Source organism: Carcharodon carcharias, chromosome 16 (genome assembly GCF_017639515.1).
Source record: "Carcharodon carcharias isolate sCarCar2 chromosome 16, sCarCar2.pri, whole genome shotgun sequence".
Taxonomy (NCBI): Eukaryota; Metazoa; Chordata; class Chondrichthyes; order Lamniformes; family Lamnidae; genus Carcharodon; species Carcharodon carcharias.
Window position 1 is genome coordinate 104,808,608 of NC_054482.1, and position 15,892 is coordinate 104,824,499.

Sequence of the window (15,892 nt, forward strand, 5' to 3'; positions counted from 1 at the left end):
CAACCCTAGCCAGAATGTGGTCCAATCTTGCTGCAAGTGGGCATGGCCAGTTTCATCATCTGAGGAGTTGCGAATGCAACTGAGTATTGTGCAGTCATCAGTGAACATCCTCACTTCTGACCTTCTGATGAATCAGCTTAAAATAGTTGGACTGAGGTCACTGCTACTAAGAAACTGTTGTTTAGTTATTTTAACAATACATGGAGAATATCACTGGGCCACGATGATGAGCTTCACATGAGTATAGCCCAGCCCCCATATATAACCTGTGGAATGCAGGGAGTTTGAACTGTTTATGTCTGGGTGCAAGGGAGCATCTGACTTGTAGATGAACAAATGAGTTAACTTTTGCCCAGTAATGTCAGCTTTAAACAAAACTCCCTCTGATACCCAGTATGACAGAGGTTGTTTCTGGCTGTTACATGCACAGTTCTTCCCAAACCCATCTAATACTCCAGATATTATTTGCTAGCAAGTGTAATGTAAAGATTCAGTGACCTGAATATATCTTTTTGGTATATTTTCCTTGTTAATTAATGTTGAAGGAAATTGGATACAAGTGTGAAGCATTGAGACCTCATGTTATAGATTTTTTCTTAAGTGGAAAATCTGGCTTGGTGCTGCAACATTCTGTGATCTGTTATTCATTCTGCATACAGTTGAACAACACTACAAGCGTGAATGATGAAGCCCATAAATAAGTAGGCAGTAATATTTCAACAAATTGTATTCTTTTGCCATTGGATTTATTTTCTTTTTAACATGTATGAAATGTTTCTGACAAACTAAAACAGTTTTAGGCTCTCATTGAAGTAACTACCAGAAGGAACAGATTGACTTGACTTGACTGAGAAACACACTCTGCAGCATTACATAAGTCAAGATTCACAACACTTTGTGCAGTACATAACATTAGGTGTCTTATCACATTCCAAATTCTGCACATTTTCCTTTAAAAAACAAGCACCAATGCAAGTGAAAGAATTGTGTGCACAGTTTATAATTGAACAAACTTTGTACAACTAGTTGTACTGAACAATTCATCTGTAATATGTTTTTAAACAGTCATTTGTGTCATTAGCAAGTTACATCCAATCTATTGTAATTAGGGGAACATTATTGTGCTTCTTTCAGTAGCTACATTTCTGTGACTCCAATCCTGCAGTAAATTGATTGTTCGTTTCTCAAAACACAAGATACATGGCGTATAATTCCCTTACAGAAATAGCACTAATTTTGGCAGACTCTTGCACAAGGTTTAAAACATTGTTTTTTTTGAACCGTAGCTAACCACTTCATAGAATTGTTCTAACTGAGAAACAGCTGTCTGAAAAGGTCATAAAGACAGCATTAAATAAGCAAATACATCCTTCATACATACGGGCTATTATGTTTCATTAATCCTAGTACAGGGGTAGATACAGCAGGAGTCCATTCAAACAACTGTTAGTGCTGTGCTGAAACATAATCATGTATAATATTTCGGTTTGAAATAGAATTGACGAATACAAAGTTTCACAATTGACACATTCAGCCTTGTCGTACTATTATGTCAATAAAATATAATATATTAATACAGTGTGATAAAAATTGACATTAAAAAAATAAAAAGGCAATCTTGTTCTAAAATCAGTAGTGGACACTCAGATATCACATAATCAGATGGCAAATGAAGAAAATAATGACTTTGGGTTACAATATTAGGGTTTTTCCTTATTTGAGGATAATTCGGGTTTTCAGACAAAAAAATACACAAACCCTCCTAGCCTTTTATCAATGCTACAAGAAACCACAAGTAATTACTGTTTTGTTTGTTGTAATGAGTAAGTGCATAAGTGAGTGATAATAATATTTTGAACACAAGGAGGCCCTCCTGCAGTTGAATTAGTATTAAATCCAATTCACATAGCAAGAGTGACTCAGAGAGCACTGCATTGATCTCATGTCAACATTTCCACCAGAAATGCTGAAGCGGGTCTCTGTGATATGAAAACGTGCTTCTTCGGGTGCATTTAAGGACAGGGATAGTGTTGGTGCAAAGTGGTTTGGCTTTGTACATGACTAAACTTGTGGAAATTGAGTGGGAAGGCCCCAGCTAACTCAGAAGCAAAACAGAGTGATAATTCGTCCTCCAGGGAGTTCCGCTCTGCTTCATTCTGATCATAGATAAGCCCTTAAAAGAAATGCAGCTTATTAGCATGATATTCCCAACTTATTGTGAGATATACTTAAGGAATGAATTCTCCTTCAGCCACCAAGTAGCGAGTTCAATGCATTTATCAAATGGCAATAGAATTTCAGGAGCCCGAGGAGGAATAAAATCTAAATTGGCCCATGTATGTCACATATACATGTGTCTTACAGTAGCTTATCATGGAGTATCTCATTGAACAACTTTGAAACACACAGTGACTGTTCTGTCAGTCAGCTCTAATGTTCTTTGGTTGAACTATTCAAAATATATTATTTATTGTAAGGAAGATTTCAAACAAAATACTTCACAGGCTTGATATTTCAACCTGTTAAATCCAGCTTATCAAAGTATTTTTTTTAAAAAAAATCTGATTACAAAAGATAATGTGCGTTTCTTTCAAAGCTGAAGGAAAAGGCAGCATCAGTGATAAAGTGCAGAAAGCAGCTACAGACTTCTCTTGGCAGAACTGGCCCAGGGCTTGACTGGGTGCATTTAGGTAAAAGAGAGTAAGGAATTAAAGATGAACCTGACACCAATAAGATCCTCATTCTGATCTGGTCTGCTTGTTCTAGATGCATGGGTTAGAGTGATACATCAGTGTGTAATATCTACAGGATGCACTGTAGTAACTCACCCAAGACTTCTGCTATAGAACCTACCAAATCCACGACCTCTACTACCCTGAAGGACAAGAGCAACAGGCACATGGAAAAACCAGACCCCCCCAATTCTCCTCCAACTTACACACCATCCTGACTCAGACATATATATATCACCACGCCCACACCCCCCCCCCCCCCCACCCCCCAACCACCGTTCCTTCATGGTCAGTGGTTCAAAATCCTCAAACTCCCTGCATAACAATGCAGTGAGAGCACCTTCAGATGGGGGCTGAATTTTAATGGCTGTTGGGCCTTTAATTGGCTTGAGGTGGGAGTGCTACTTCCCTGGCCAGCAGCGCCACTGCTGGGACTACATGTGTTCCCACAGAGGAGCCGTCGACGGACTCAGAATTTAACATAAGTCCAGGGCCTCACTAGGGCCAGGCTGGCAATCCCTGGAGTGGGATGTGGGATGGGCTGAACAACAGGGAGGGAGGGGGAGGAGAAACACTGTGTTGGGGGGTAATACATTGGGGCCTTCGATGAACACAGGGTGGCCAAACAGGAAGCAGCCCGAGGCCTGGACATGTGGAGTGGAAAAAATCCTAGTGGTGATAGGAGGAGGCCCTTAAGTGGCCTTTAATTGTCTCCCAGGTGGGTAGGCCACCTGATGTTTGCCCACCACAGATAAAATACCCACGGGGGCGGGGAGACAACGGGCATATGCTGCTGCCATGGCATCCAACTTTCTGCCCCCTGTCTGGCATCCCATCCTGGGGGGATGGACTTCCATGGTAAACCATAAGCCACCTTCTCATGGGGAAGCAGGAATGGGCAATAAATGCTGGCTCTGCCAGTGATGCCCACATCTCAAAAAATCATGATTGATGTGTGAAAGAATCCGTGGCACTGACTGAAGTAAGGCCAGAAGCTCTCCTGGTGCCCTTGACTACTACTCCTTCCTCAATTAACACTGTCAAAATAGACTAACTAGTTATTCATCTCAAACCTTGCTGCTGCATTTGCCTGGATGACAACAAACAGTACAAGGTAAGTCACTGTGAAGTGATTTGAGATGTGTCCTATATCCGGACTGTTACTGGCCAATCACAAACATTCTTTTTGAACAACAATCATTTTAATAGCTTTCCACAGAACTGGGATAACAAAACCTCCAAGGAATCTCCAGAGGGGATAAAGTGATGGCATATGGCAACCCCAAAATTATATCTTTGGGCCTACTAAGACTTCTGTCTTTTATTAACCTTCCACCACAACCTAAGAGAAAAGTAAAACAAATTCATAATTAGTTTGCCTCCATCTATTTCAAAAGGACCATAGCTTTGACAAAAGAACTAGATGAGGAGAATGTTTTCTCTTATGTGGCAAGTTGTCGTGACTGCCCCAAATAGAGTGATGGACATAGATTCAATAGGAGCCTTTCAAAAGGGGATTGAGTATGTAAAAAAGGGGAAAAAATTGCAGAACTGTAGGGAAGAGTAAGGGAGTGGGGCTAATGGAGAAGGTCTTTCGATGAGCTGGTACAGGCATCACGGGCCAAATGGCCTCCTTCCTTGCTGAATGGTTCTATGATTCCTGCCTCAAGCATGGGGGAGATGGTGGTACAGTGGGAATGTCGCTGTTACTAGTAATCCAGCAGCCCAGGCTAATGCTTTGGAGGTAAAAGCAAAAAAATCTGCGGGTGCTGGAAGCCTGAAACAAAAACAAAAATTGCTGGAAAAATTCAGCAGGTCTGACAGCATTTGTGGAGAGAAAGACAGAGTTAACGTTTTGAGTCTCTATGATTCTTCTTCAGAATCTGGCGTTGTTAGTGCTTTGGGGGCATAGGTTCAAATCCTGTCATGGCAGCTGGTGGAATTTAAATTAATAAATTCTTGAATTATATAGCTAGTCTCAGTAATGGTGATCATGACAACTATTGTCAATTGTCAGAAAAACCCATCTGGTTCACTAATGTCCTTCAGGGAAGGAAATCTGTCATCCTTACCTGGTCAGGCCTACATGTGGCTCTGCAGCCATGTGGTCTATTCTTAACTGCCCACTGAAATGGCCCAGAAAGCCACATAGTTTAAGGGTATTTAGGGATGGGCCACAAATGCTGGCCTTGCCAGTGATGCCAACATCCCATGAAAGAATAAAAAAAAATCATCATAGTTCTGTGTGATGTTCATTTTTGCTACAGGGAACAAGATCAGTTGGATAACACAGATGTTTTCTCTCAAACAAATGGTGGCAACACTCTCTTGAACACATAGGACACTCGTGACATTTCCCAGAAATGCCATTATAACAGAAGCAAAAATCCATGGGGTTAACACCTCCATTGCGATAATGCACAAAGACATTACGTTACTGAAAAGATAGATATGTTGCAATGATCACAACAATTCATACTATATTCCCTTTTCTCCTTCCCCCTCCCCCTTCTTTTTCTTCTGTGGTGTAAATTGCTGTGATTGTTTGAAATGTGGCATTCTTGTGTTTGTCCTGATTAGTGCAAGACAGAAAGCTTCAGTAACATGTCTCTCTTTTCAGCAATATTCACAGAGAAATGTTATACAAGGATATTAAAGGCTTGTATGCTCATAACGCAAAGAATAATTTCATAGGTTGTAGTCTCCTATCTAACCAGTGTTGTCAGATAGTGTCGGGTTTAATGTGGCCTTAATTCTATCATTGTTCCTGATTCTCCTTCCTTGTATACTTATAAAAGCCAAGGACAAAGATTTACAATATGTCCCAAGTCTGATGCTGATGCCCTTTAGAAGAAAAATCCCTCTTGTTTGAATGGGGGAACAAACTTAAAGGTTTTGGGTTTGGGAAAGGCGTGATGAAGTATTTACTGGGCTATGTTCTGAGGTACCATAGGGCAAGTTTACCACTCCAATTTCAATGGTGCGGTGCGGAAATATATTGCTGTGCTGCTGCTCCAAAGCACCAGTGGGAACAGTCACATCCATAACTCTCTACTTGGTGAGTTTCTGATCATCTGGTCATTATCACATTGCTATTTGTGTGACCTTTATTAACTGTAAAATGCTTTGGAATGTTCGAAGGTTGAGAAAAGGTGTTCTCTAAATAGAACAGCAACTTGTATTTATATAGTATCTTTAACATAATAAAACATTCCAAGGCATTTCACAGGAACATGATAAAACAAACTTTGACACCGAGCCACATAAGGTAGCATTAAGATAGCATAAGTTTGGTCAAATAGGTAGGTTTGAGGAGCATATTGAAGGAGAAAAGGGAAGTAGAGAGAAGAAGTTTAGAAAGTGAATTCCAAAGTTTAGGGCTGAGGCAGATGAGGGCACAGCCACCTATGGTGAAGCGATTAAAATTAGAAATGCTCAAGAGGCCAGAAGTACACGAGTGCACACAGAGGGTGGAAGGGCTGGAGGAGATTACAAAGATTGGCAAGAGTGAGGCTATGGATGAACTTGAAATCAAGGATGGGAATTTTAAAATCAAGGCATAGTTTAACCTGGAGTCAGTGTAACACAGGTGTATACAGGACATGGGTGAGCGGGATTTGGTATGACTAAGTGGCACAGGCAGGAGAGCTTTGGGTGACTTTCTTTCTCAGCTGCGTTCTCAGAGGGCAGAGATGTCAAACACAAGGTACTTCTATGCACAGAAGGGGGATATTCAAAGGATAGGTTGCTCTCATACATCTACAAATAACTGGTGATGGAGCTTGGTCAGACTGTTTGTTTCTTGCTCAAAGAATGGTATATGGCGGGGGGGGTGCAAAGTGAGAGTCTAAAATTGAACAATAGGGCATTCGACAAGGCCGTAATTATTGGTCAGGTAGGTTCTTGGCATTGTTGGAAATAAAGGTCTGAACCTGGAATCCTTCTCTTCTATTGGGGATGGTCCTGTTATACACAAATTCTGTGCAAAATAATACAAGTCACTGGTTCTTGTAAGCGTAAAACTCTGCACATTTCTAGCTTAAAAGATGAAGGAATGCATTTTTGGACTTCCCATGGATTGTGGGGTGAAAAAGTAAAGCCCTCCACTTTTAGCTGCACATGTAAGTAGCTTCTAGACACTTATCATTTATTTTCACTTTTCCTTCATGGTCTCCGTTTAGTTAAAAATGGTTTTATCCATGATACATGAATTTTGAACAAAACAGTTCAGTGTTAAACTGTACATACAATCTTCTGTTATATAAAGTATGGAATGGTGTTTATCTGAAGCAGGGACTGAGAAAAGGTCAGTTGGTCCATTCATCCAAACCATCCAACGAACCAGGGACAACGTACACGACCACATGATCGTCCCGACGTTTAATTCCCTGAAGCAAGTAAATAATGATGGTGTAAACATTCAAGAAGAGGGCTCTGATAACCCTTGGTTATCCCCTTGATAACCAAAAGCAATAAAATTCTATTTCTTCGGTCCTCACCTAACGACATTACATTACTGCGAAGAGATTTCCATTTCACATTGATGCATAAGTAGCATTGTAACTTGGACGTGGTTTCGTTCTCTGACCTGATGACTGAAACCATCAGCAGTGGATGGTTGTGCACCCTCTGCTGTTCAATCATTTTGGAGGACTACCATGGGTCTGGTGTGGAGGTACTTTCCGCTTTGAAGAAAAGTGCCTGTAATTGGGCAGCCTTATAAACAAAAGTCCTTTTCATGCTAAAATCATTAACGTGTGAATTTGCTTTCCATTATAAATGTGGGAATACAAATCTATAACGAGAAAAAGTTGACACAGACGTGTGATTAAAAATATGCCAACAGGAAGTAAGACTTTGTAGAGAGGAAGTGCATATATATATCTAGACTGGCAGAGTGGAGCTATGTAAGTTGTGTAAGCAGATGCTCTCAGAGTTATCTCTTCATTGAACTTAGCGTTAAGACCGATTGCCACGCATGCTACAATATAACTCCGGTTTGCGGGTACACATTATAATTTTGACCTAATAATCTCAGATTGACAGGTGTAGAATAATGGTAAGCTGTAATTTTAAACTTGCATTCTAAATTAACCTCTCCCCACAAATAAAATAAGTAATTGTATTGTACATATATTATATACCCACACACACACACACACACATACACATAGGTGTATAGTGCTTCTTTTAGTAATCTGCTTAACTTCTCATAACTTGTCATTTGACCATTTTGAGGCTATAAACCTATATCCGCTGTCATTATCCTCTTAATTAGCATTTTGACTATATCACACTGCCCCACCATGCTCTGCCAACCTACATATAATTATTAAAAAACATTCCTTGTAATATAATGGTTTTTTTTTTGTTTACCAACAGCTCTTTAGCAGCATCTCAGTCATCCATCTTCTACAACGCAATTAACACTATATTGAAATGCTACACTGTACCTGGTCATAGTCTTCCACTGCCTATACATTGTATAGATGCAGTTCAAACTGACAAGACTTTGCACCAGCGTACCTCAGTTCCCAGCTACATGCTTAGCATTAGTTCCACTGCAGCCTCCAAATATAGGTATGTCCTAAATAAGTAACATTGAGGCATAATGGTTCCCCCCCAAACCCCTCACCAACTCTCCAGTGTCCCTTCAGCTAGCACTAGCTCATATTGGGTTACATAATCAATGGGCCAAATGGCCACCTTCTGCGCCATAATGACTCTATGAAAATCCTTTGGTTTAGTGCAAAAATCCCATTTTCCCTGCTAGTACATTGCATTGAATAATTGATAAGCAATGAGTATTTGAATCAGTTTGTGGTATCCTTTGCGTGGTTTAGTGGCACGTTATACCAGCTTGTGCAGCAGTTTTGGGTGTTGACACCCTACTAAAGGCACATTTTTCTTCTTTTTTTGTTAAATAAATAAATTTGGGAAAAATCACCATCTTGTCTGGCCCCTGTTTACTGAGAACAGATCTCTGATTTTATATATATATATATTATATATTCTTAAAAAAGGCTGGTCGTAGCTTCACGCACAGAGGTTTCTGTCACTTGTGTGTTCACTGATAATGTTCTTTCAGTGCAGGAAGGCAATGGTCTGCTCTGATAAGTTTTCTCTGACACTAATCCACAATTTTTGTAGCACAGTAACATCCACTCCTTTGAAATTCCTTAACTACATTAGAGGCAAGACACAAATTACTTAATCATCACTAATTCCATCTGTTGTTTCACACAGCTAAAACGAACATGATGGATTATAAAATACAAGATTAATGTAAAAATGTTGGCAGTAACTCTTGAGTTATACAATTTAAGAGCAAAAAACCAAAAGAAACCACAGCCAGCTCACAACAGACTCACCCATCAAGGGTCACTTGACATTAGAAGTGGTGACATTATGGCTGAATTTTAGACAGCCCCTTTTTGACCACAGTCTATTCCATTTTCATTTGCTCCCTGACATCAGAAGGCAGCACATCAAACAAGGCGTCCTCCACAAGGAGACCACTTCGCTTCAGTGCCCGGCAAGCCCCTAGCTCCGCCGGCAGTCCTTCAAAATGGTTCCCCCTCAGTTCCAGCACAGTGAGATGCGCCAAGTTGCCAATCTTGGGGGACAGGACTGATAGGTTGTTCTTGCCAATTTTTAGTGTCTTTAGCTTCTTGCAGAAGTACAGCTCGTCTGGCAAGCTCTCCACTTTGTTGCCAGTGATGGTAAAGTCCTGCAGGCTTTGGAGGACGCCGATCTCCGGTGGGATGAATCGGATGTCATTGTGGCCCAGGTCCAAGGACCTCAGCTTGTTGCACAGGAAGAGGTGTGAAGGCAGCACCTCAATCTTGTTGTGGTTAAAGTAAAGGCGCTCTAAGCTGGATAACTTCTTGATGTGTTCGGGGATGTAAGTTATACTGTTGTGCCACATCTTGAGGCAGGTGAGCTTGCGACAATGTTGAAAGCTGATGATTTCCTCAACAGATTTCAGATTGTTTTCCTTCAAGTCAAGTTCTTGAAGGTTGATCAGGCTGAACACGGCGTGGGGTATTCGCTCCAGGTCGCAGTGAATAAGCTCGAGCTCGGTTAGATTGACCATTTTCTTCAAGCTATTGAGCATCACTAACTTGGTGCCGTCGTTTTGAATGCACAGTGTTTGAAGGTGACTCGAAGTTTCAACGATTGGAGGAGGGATTTTGGTCAAATTACTTTTAATGTAAAGGACCTTGAGACTTTTGAGTTCCCTCAAGGATTCCAGTGTGATGTTCTTAGAGAGGTCAGGACTCAAAGAGCCTTGAAGATGCAACTCTTCCAAACTCTTCAGCCCGTACATCCAATGTGGCAGCTCCCGGATATCATCAAACTTGACTCGTAAAACCTTGAGGTTTTCCTTCAGGAATGCCAGAGCAGCGCTGTGGATCTTGACTGAGCACTGGTACAGGGACAATTCCTGCAGGTCCTCCAGCTGCACAATGGTGGCTGGTATGGTGACGTTGTTGATGATCTCCAGTTTTAGGGACTGCAATTCCGTAAGTTCAAACACAGTGTCTGGTAACCCCGACAGCATGAAAAGCTGCAACTCCAGCCGGTTCTGAGCGTTCGTCTGCAGCCGCTGCCGCAGCTTATCTGGGGTCCACTCATTGTTCAGGTTCAGCTGCTTCAGTTTGTTCTCGCTGACCTCTGACAGGAACACTGCGAACCTCTTGGAGTACAAAGGGTCGTACTGGTCTATCAGGTGCAGCATGAAGGCAAAGTCATTTTTGACATCAGGGATGTCATCGATGCCAGTCTCCTGCCGGACATACTCAAAGGAGTATTCTTTAAGGGAGCGGTAAAACAGCCAGTAGAGTGTGTAAAGGCAGGTGAGGCCGTAGACACTAACAAAACACAGGTAGCAAATGGACAGCTTGGAGAAGAGGTGAGCCATAGTGTGATTGCAGGAAAACTTACAGTAGCCTGTCATCTCCTGAATGTTAACCTCGCAATCCACAGTGAAGTTGACTTTAGAGACCAGGATGCTGTTATATGCAATGATGAAAATGAACTTAATGACTTTGATGATGGTCTGACGCACATACATGGAATATAGAAGATCCCCTTCTTCGACGTGCAGTCTGAACTTTTTGACTTTCTCAAACAGCGCTTTGGCCTGCTCACCTTCCTTCTTGTCCAGGGCACTGACGGTTGGCTTCTCCACCACTATCTTCTCGGGAATGGATCGCAAGGACTGCGTTTTCACCAGGTTGCCCTCGGAGTTGGACAGGCCCGGTGCCATCTTGACCTGGTGGTTCTTCTGGCTGCCCTTGTTGTCCTTTTCCTCGGGGTTCTCGCCGGAAACCTCGGACAGAGCGCGGGTCGTCCACAGCGAGTCGAAGCACTTCCCCAGGATGGAGATGAAGTGCTCGATTTTCGAACTGGATCCGGGGAACTTGAACCAGAAGTTGCTGCACAGCATGAAGATCAGCGTGTGTATCAGGACCAGATAGGGGAAATATTTGGCATACCAATGCAGCGCGCGCTCATAGCACATTTGGTTTATAAAGCTGTACTGCTGAAGATCAAGATTTGTCTTCAATCCTTTCATTTCAGCAGAAGGGTGAGAGGATGGACGTGGTAATGGCAACGTTGCTGGTGTCACAAATGGACCGGAAGAAATGTTGACGAGTGTTTGATTTTGAACGGGGCGCAGGTTGTGGGGTGAATTCCGTTTGGGAAGACAAATGATCTTGTCTTGCATCACCTGGGGAAGAGACGGGGTGAGGGGTGGTGGTGGGGGGGGGAGAAAAAAAATCAAACCATTAAAAAGTATAACATCTGGGCAAGTTTAAATATAAATATTTATTGATGAATCATATAATCATCACAATTATAAGACCTAAAGACTTCATTTGGCTGCCTGTGCTGACCTCAGCTTTTCAATTAGTGATACATGCTCTCCACAGATTATAAAAGTATTAAAGTGGACTTGTCTGCAGTAAAGAAAGAGATAACTTGCATTGATGCAAAGCAGATCACAAAGTGCTTGACAACCAAATAAGTATTTTGAAGTGTCGTAATGAAGGAAACACAATTTTCACAAAGGAAGATAGTCATTTGGTAGAACAGCAATTGAGTATTGCTGATAAAAGAGACATGTTGAAGCTTTTCATCTTGCACTCATCAGGACACTTTGTGAATACCAATATAGGGGAAAACAACAATTTATACTATATGAGAAGAGAGTGCTGATTGGTTGGCAAGTGGACTCTGACTGGAGAATGCACCAGTGATGGTGACTGGCAGTTAACCTCCGAATTGAAATTTAAACCATGCAGCTTGACGACTCTGATTGGTCAAGGCATGGCCCTGAGGAATGAGCCAGCAAATGGCTGTCACTTACTTTGTTTAGCTGAAAGAGGCGCAAAGTGTACATGTTCTTTTTGCCTGTAAAGAACAGGTCCCTGTGTATTAATATATGCAGCTTCCAGTACATGCAAATGAGTCACACTGTGAGCCTAACCGACAATCTTAAATTGGTTGTCAGGGTCATTCTTAGCACACTGAGGATTATTTAGCAAATATTGTCCAATCGCAGAATCACATCAATGTTGGACACTGCGCTTTGCATTTTGCAAGCATGGGCTGGTTGGGTACTGTTTGTACCTTGCCCAATGCGGACAGTGGCCAGGACATGTTGTTTGATATAACCCGCCAGTCTTTGGTATGTACGGCCTACAGTATGGCCTACATACCTAGCATCATACTGGCACTGAAATTCATATACCACATTACTCAATTGTGTGACTGGCAGAACATTTTTTTGGCTTGAGAGTAGCATCCTATAGTGACAAATACCACTCATTTTGCTACTGCATAGTAACAATGTGAAATAGCTAGCTTCACCTGTTGCTCACATTTTTGAGATACCTTGCCCTTCCAGGATAATCTGAGGTAGACTGGACACTTTTCAGGGCCAAAAGTGATGGCCTTACGCCCGTTCCTGAGTTTGTATGTTATACAGTGTGAAATGATCCGATCAGGGTAGTCCCTGCAGGAAGATTTTGATGTGCCCTATTTCAGTATCAAGCTTAAATGGTGAGCAAATGACTCGGGCCCTATTTACAAGGTTGCTGATAAGACCAATCAGACTCCACTTGCCAACCAATCAGCACTTTCTTCTCATACAGTATGAATTGTTGTTTTCCCCTTATATTGGTATTCTTGCATTGTGTCCTGATAAGTACAAGATGAAAAGCTTTGACATTTTTTCAGCAATACAAAGGAATAGTCCACAGAGAGCAGAGACAAATAACCAGATAATCTGTTCTTTTCATGATGTTGGTTGAGAGGTAAACATTGGCCAGGACACAGGATTACATTGAATAAACAGCCCAGAAACAGGCCAGTCCAGATCTGCCTATATGCTCCACTCAACGCCCAACTCCTCCTCATTACCAGAATAACCTCTGTTCCCACCTCCATGATATGCTTATGTAACCTCCCTTAAATGCATGGACACCTTTCATTTCACTTTCTGCGCCCTATGGTAGCCAGTTCCACATTCTCACCACTCTCTGAGTAAAGAGGTTGTTTCTGAATTCCCTATTGGATTTCTTGGTGATTACCTGATGACCTCTAGTTTCGCCCTCCCCCACTAGTGCAAACACCCTCTCTGTCTTTAATCTAACAAAACTTTTCTTAAGTTTATTAAGTCACCCCTCAGCCTTCCCTTTTCAAGAGAAAAGAGCTATGCCCTGTTTAGCCTTTCCCAACAAGATCATAAGAAACAGGAGGAGGGGTCAGCCATTCAGTCTCTTGAGCCTGCTCCAGCATTCAATAAGATTGTAAAACAAAAACAGAATTACCTGGAAAAACTCAGCAGGTCTGGCAGCATCGTTTTGGATTTCCAGCATCCGCAGTTTTTTTGTTTTTATTTCAATAAGATTGTGGCTGATCTGATTGTGACCTTAACTCCAATTTCCTGCCTTCTCTCCATATCCCTTGATTTCCTTGTAGATCAAAAGTCTGTCGTGCTCAGTCTTGAATATATTCAATGACCCAGCCTCCACTGCTCTCGATGGAAAAGAATCCCAAAGACTAACAACTCTCTGAGAGAAGAGATTTCTCTTCATCTCTGTCTTAAATCGGAGACCCCTTATTTTTAAACTGTGCCCCCTAATTGTAGGAAACATCCTCTCAGCATCTACCCTGTCAATCCCCCTCGGAATCTTATATGTTTCAATAAGGTCCCCTCTCATTCTTCTAATCTCCAATAAGTACAGGCCCAACCTGCTCAACCTTTCTTCATGAGAAAACTGCTTCATCCCTGGAATCAACCTAGTGAATCTGCTCTGAACTACTTCCAAAGCAAGTATGTCTCTCCTTAAGTAAGGAGACCAAAAGTGTAAACAATACTCTAGGTGTAGCTTCACCAATGCCATGTAAAAGTAGATCTGATATCATCCTTGTTAATTTTTTTGCACCCTCTCTATTCCTTCTCCATCTTTTATATAATATGGAGACCAGAACTGTTCACAGTACTCCAACTGTAGTCTAACCAAGGTTAGATGAAAGCTTTATATTTTTCAATTCTATCCCTCTAGAAATTAATCCTGGTGCTTGCTTTGCCTTGTTACCCTGAGTCGCTACCTTTAGTGATTTGTGTATTTGTACTCTCAGATCCTTTCAGTCCCCTACCACACTTTACTTCTTATTTTCTAAGTAATCCTTATTTTTCTTACCAAAATGCAGTGGCCCATACTTGCTGTGTTGGAATTTATTGGTCAATTGGGAGAACTCCTCTGCTCTGTTTAGAATAATGCCATGGGTTTTTTTTAGGAGCCTTCAGTCTCATCCAATTGCACCTCCAATAGTGCAGCACTCCCTGGTGTGTCAGCCTAGACCACCTGCTCAAATCTCTGGAGTGGGACTCGAACCAATAACCTTCTGACTCAGTGGCAAGAGTGCTACCCACTGAGCTCAGGCTGACACCTATAGAGCTGGATAAGCAACTCTTTGCATCCTATAGCTCAATAGTTCAGTGCTCACGGGAACAATTAAAATTTACCAGAGAATCATTGTTTGCCGAGGTACCTGAAGAAGACCAACAATCAGCAAGCACATAAATAATTGTGTAAAACCGATTTACTTCTCCGGGGCAGTTTTGAATATTAAGCTTAGCACAGCTATTAGAATGGTCAAGTGCAAGTGCCTGGTCCTTAGATAGGTCACCTTCCAGGGCTGTCTATCACTATGCCAAACACATTTCAACAATGGAGAAGAAAAGAGTTGACGTTTCGAGTCCTCATGACCCTGTTGAAGGTCATGAAACGTCAACTCTTTTCTTCTCCGCCGATGCTGCCAGACCTGCTGAGTTTTTCCAGGTAATTATGTTTTTGTTTTGGATTTCCAGCATCTGCAGTTTTTTTGTTTTTACATTTCAACAATTCCCAAACAGACCACAAGATGGCGGCACATTCCCTTTCAATCAACAAGCACCAGTAGTCACAGTCCGACAGTTCAAACCGTGCAGCCTGTGGACTTGAAATAAGAGAAACCCTATTCAACAATGGAGCATTATTGAAATAACTTAACATCTTCATTTCTGTGCCATTACTTACATATGTCTAATACATTTGCTGGATTGTTATAGCCTCTACAACTCGAAGTAATTAGGAAGTTTTGATCTGATATGTGCTTACTATTTTTCACATCAATTGAAGAATATTGCATTATTGCATTTTGATGACTCATATTTTGCAGCTTAAGTTGGGGTGCAGACACAACAAAGCTGGACATATGGTTCTTGTTCAGAGTTGTTCAATGGTTGATGATTCACCACAGTGTGATTGCTCGACACACAAATAAACCCCTGTGCATTGATGGCCATTTATAACTCATCCCAGAGCTTAAATTCCATGTACTTGCTGGTTTTAATTCATCATCAATTTGCAGAGAAATGTCCAGCCATGGTGAATTAACTATAAACCCCTCAGCAGTGGCCTTTGGGGCCGGTGGAGAGACGCCTTGAATCTAGGCACGTTGATACCCAATGATACACTGCTTAAGCATCATGTTGATGCTTTAAGGTTTCTGTTCAAGTCCCACTCCAAAGACTTGAACAGAAAAGTCTAGGCTGACGCCAATGCAGTGCTGAGGGACTGCTGTGCTGTCAGAGATGCCCT

The 15,892-nt window shown here is 41.7% G+C and overlaps 1 protein-coding gene across 2 annotated transcripts in view; it reads right to left on the minus strand.

Annotated features, from left to right (window-relative positions):
- Positions 1-8,251: 8,251 nt before the first annotated feature.
- Positions 8,252-15,892, minus strand: part of lrrc8c (leucine rich repeat containing 8 VRAC subunit C) — a 43,193-nt gene continuing 35,552 nt past the window's right edge. For both annotated transcript variants that reach the window (XM_041208151.1, XM_041208150.1), the window contains one exon: positions 8,252-11,469. In XM_041208151.1, coding sequence (XP_041064085.1) covers positions 9,178-11,469 — 2,292 coding nt within the window. In that variant the 3' untranslated portion in view covers positions 8,252-9,177. The remainder of the gene's footprint in view (positions 11,470-15,892) is intronic.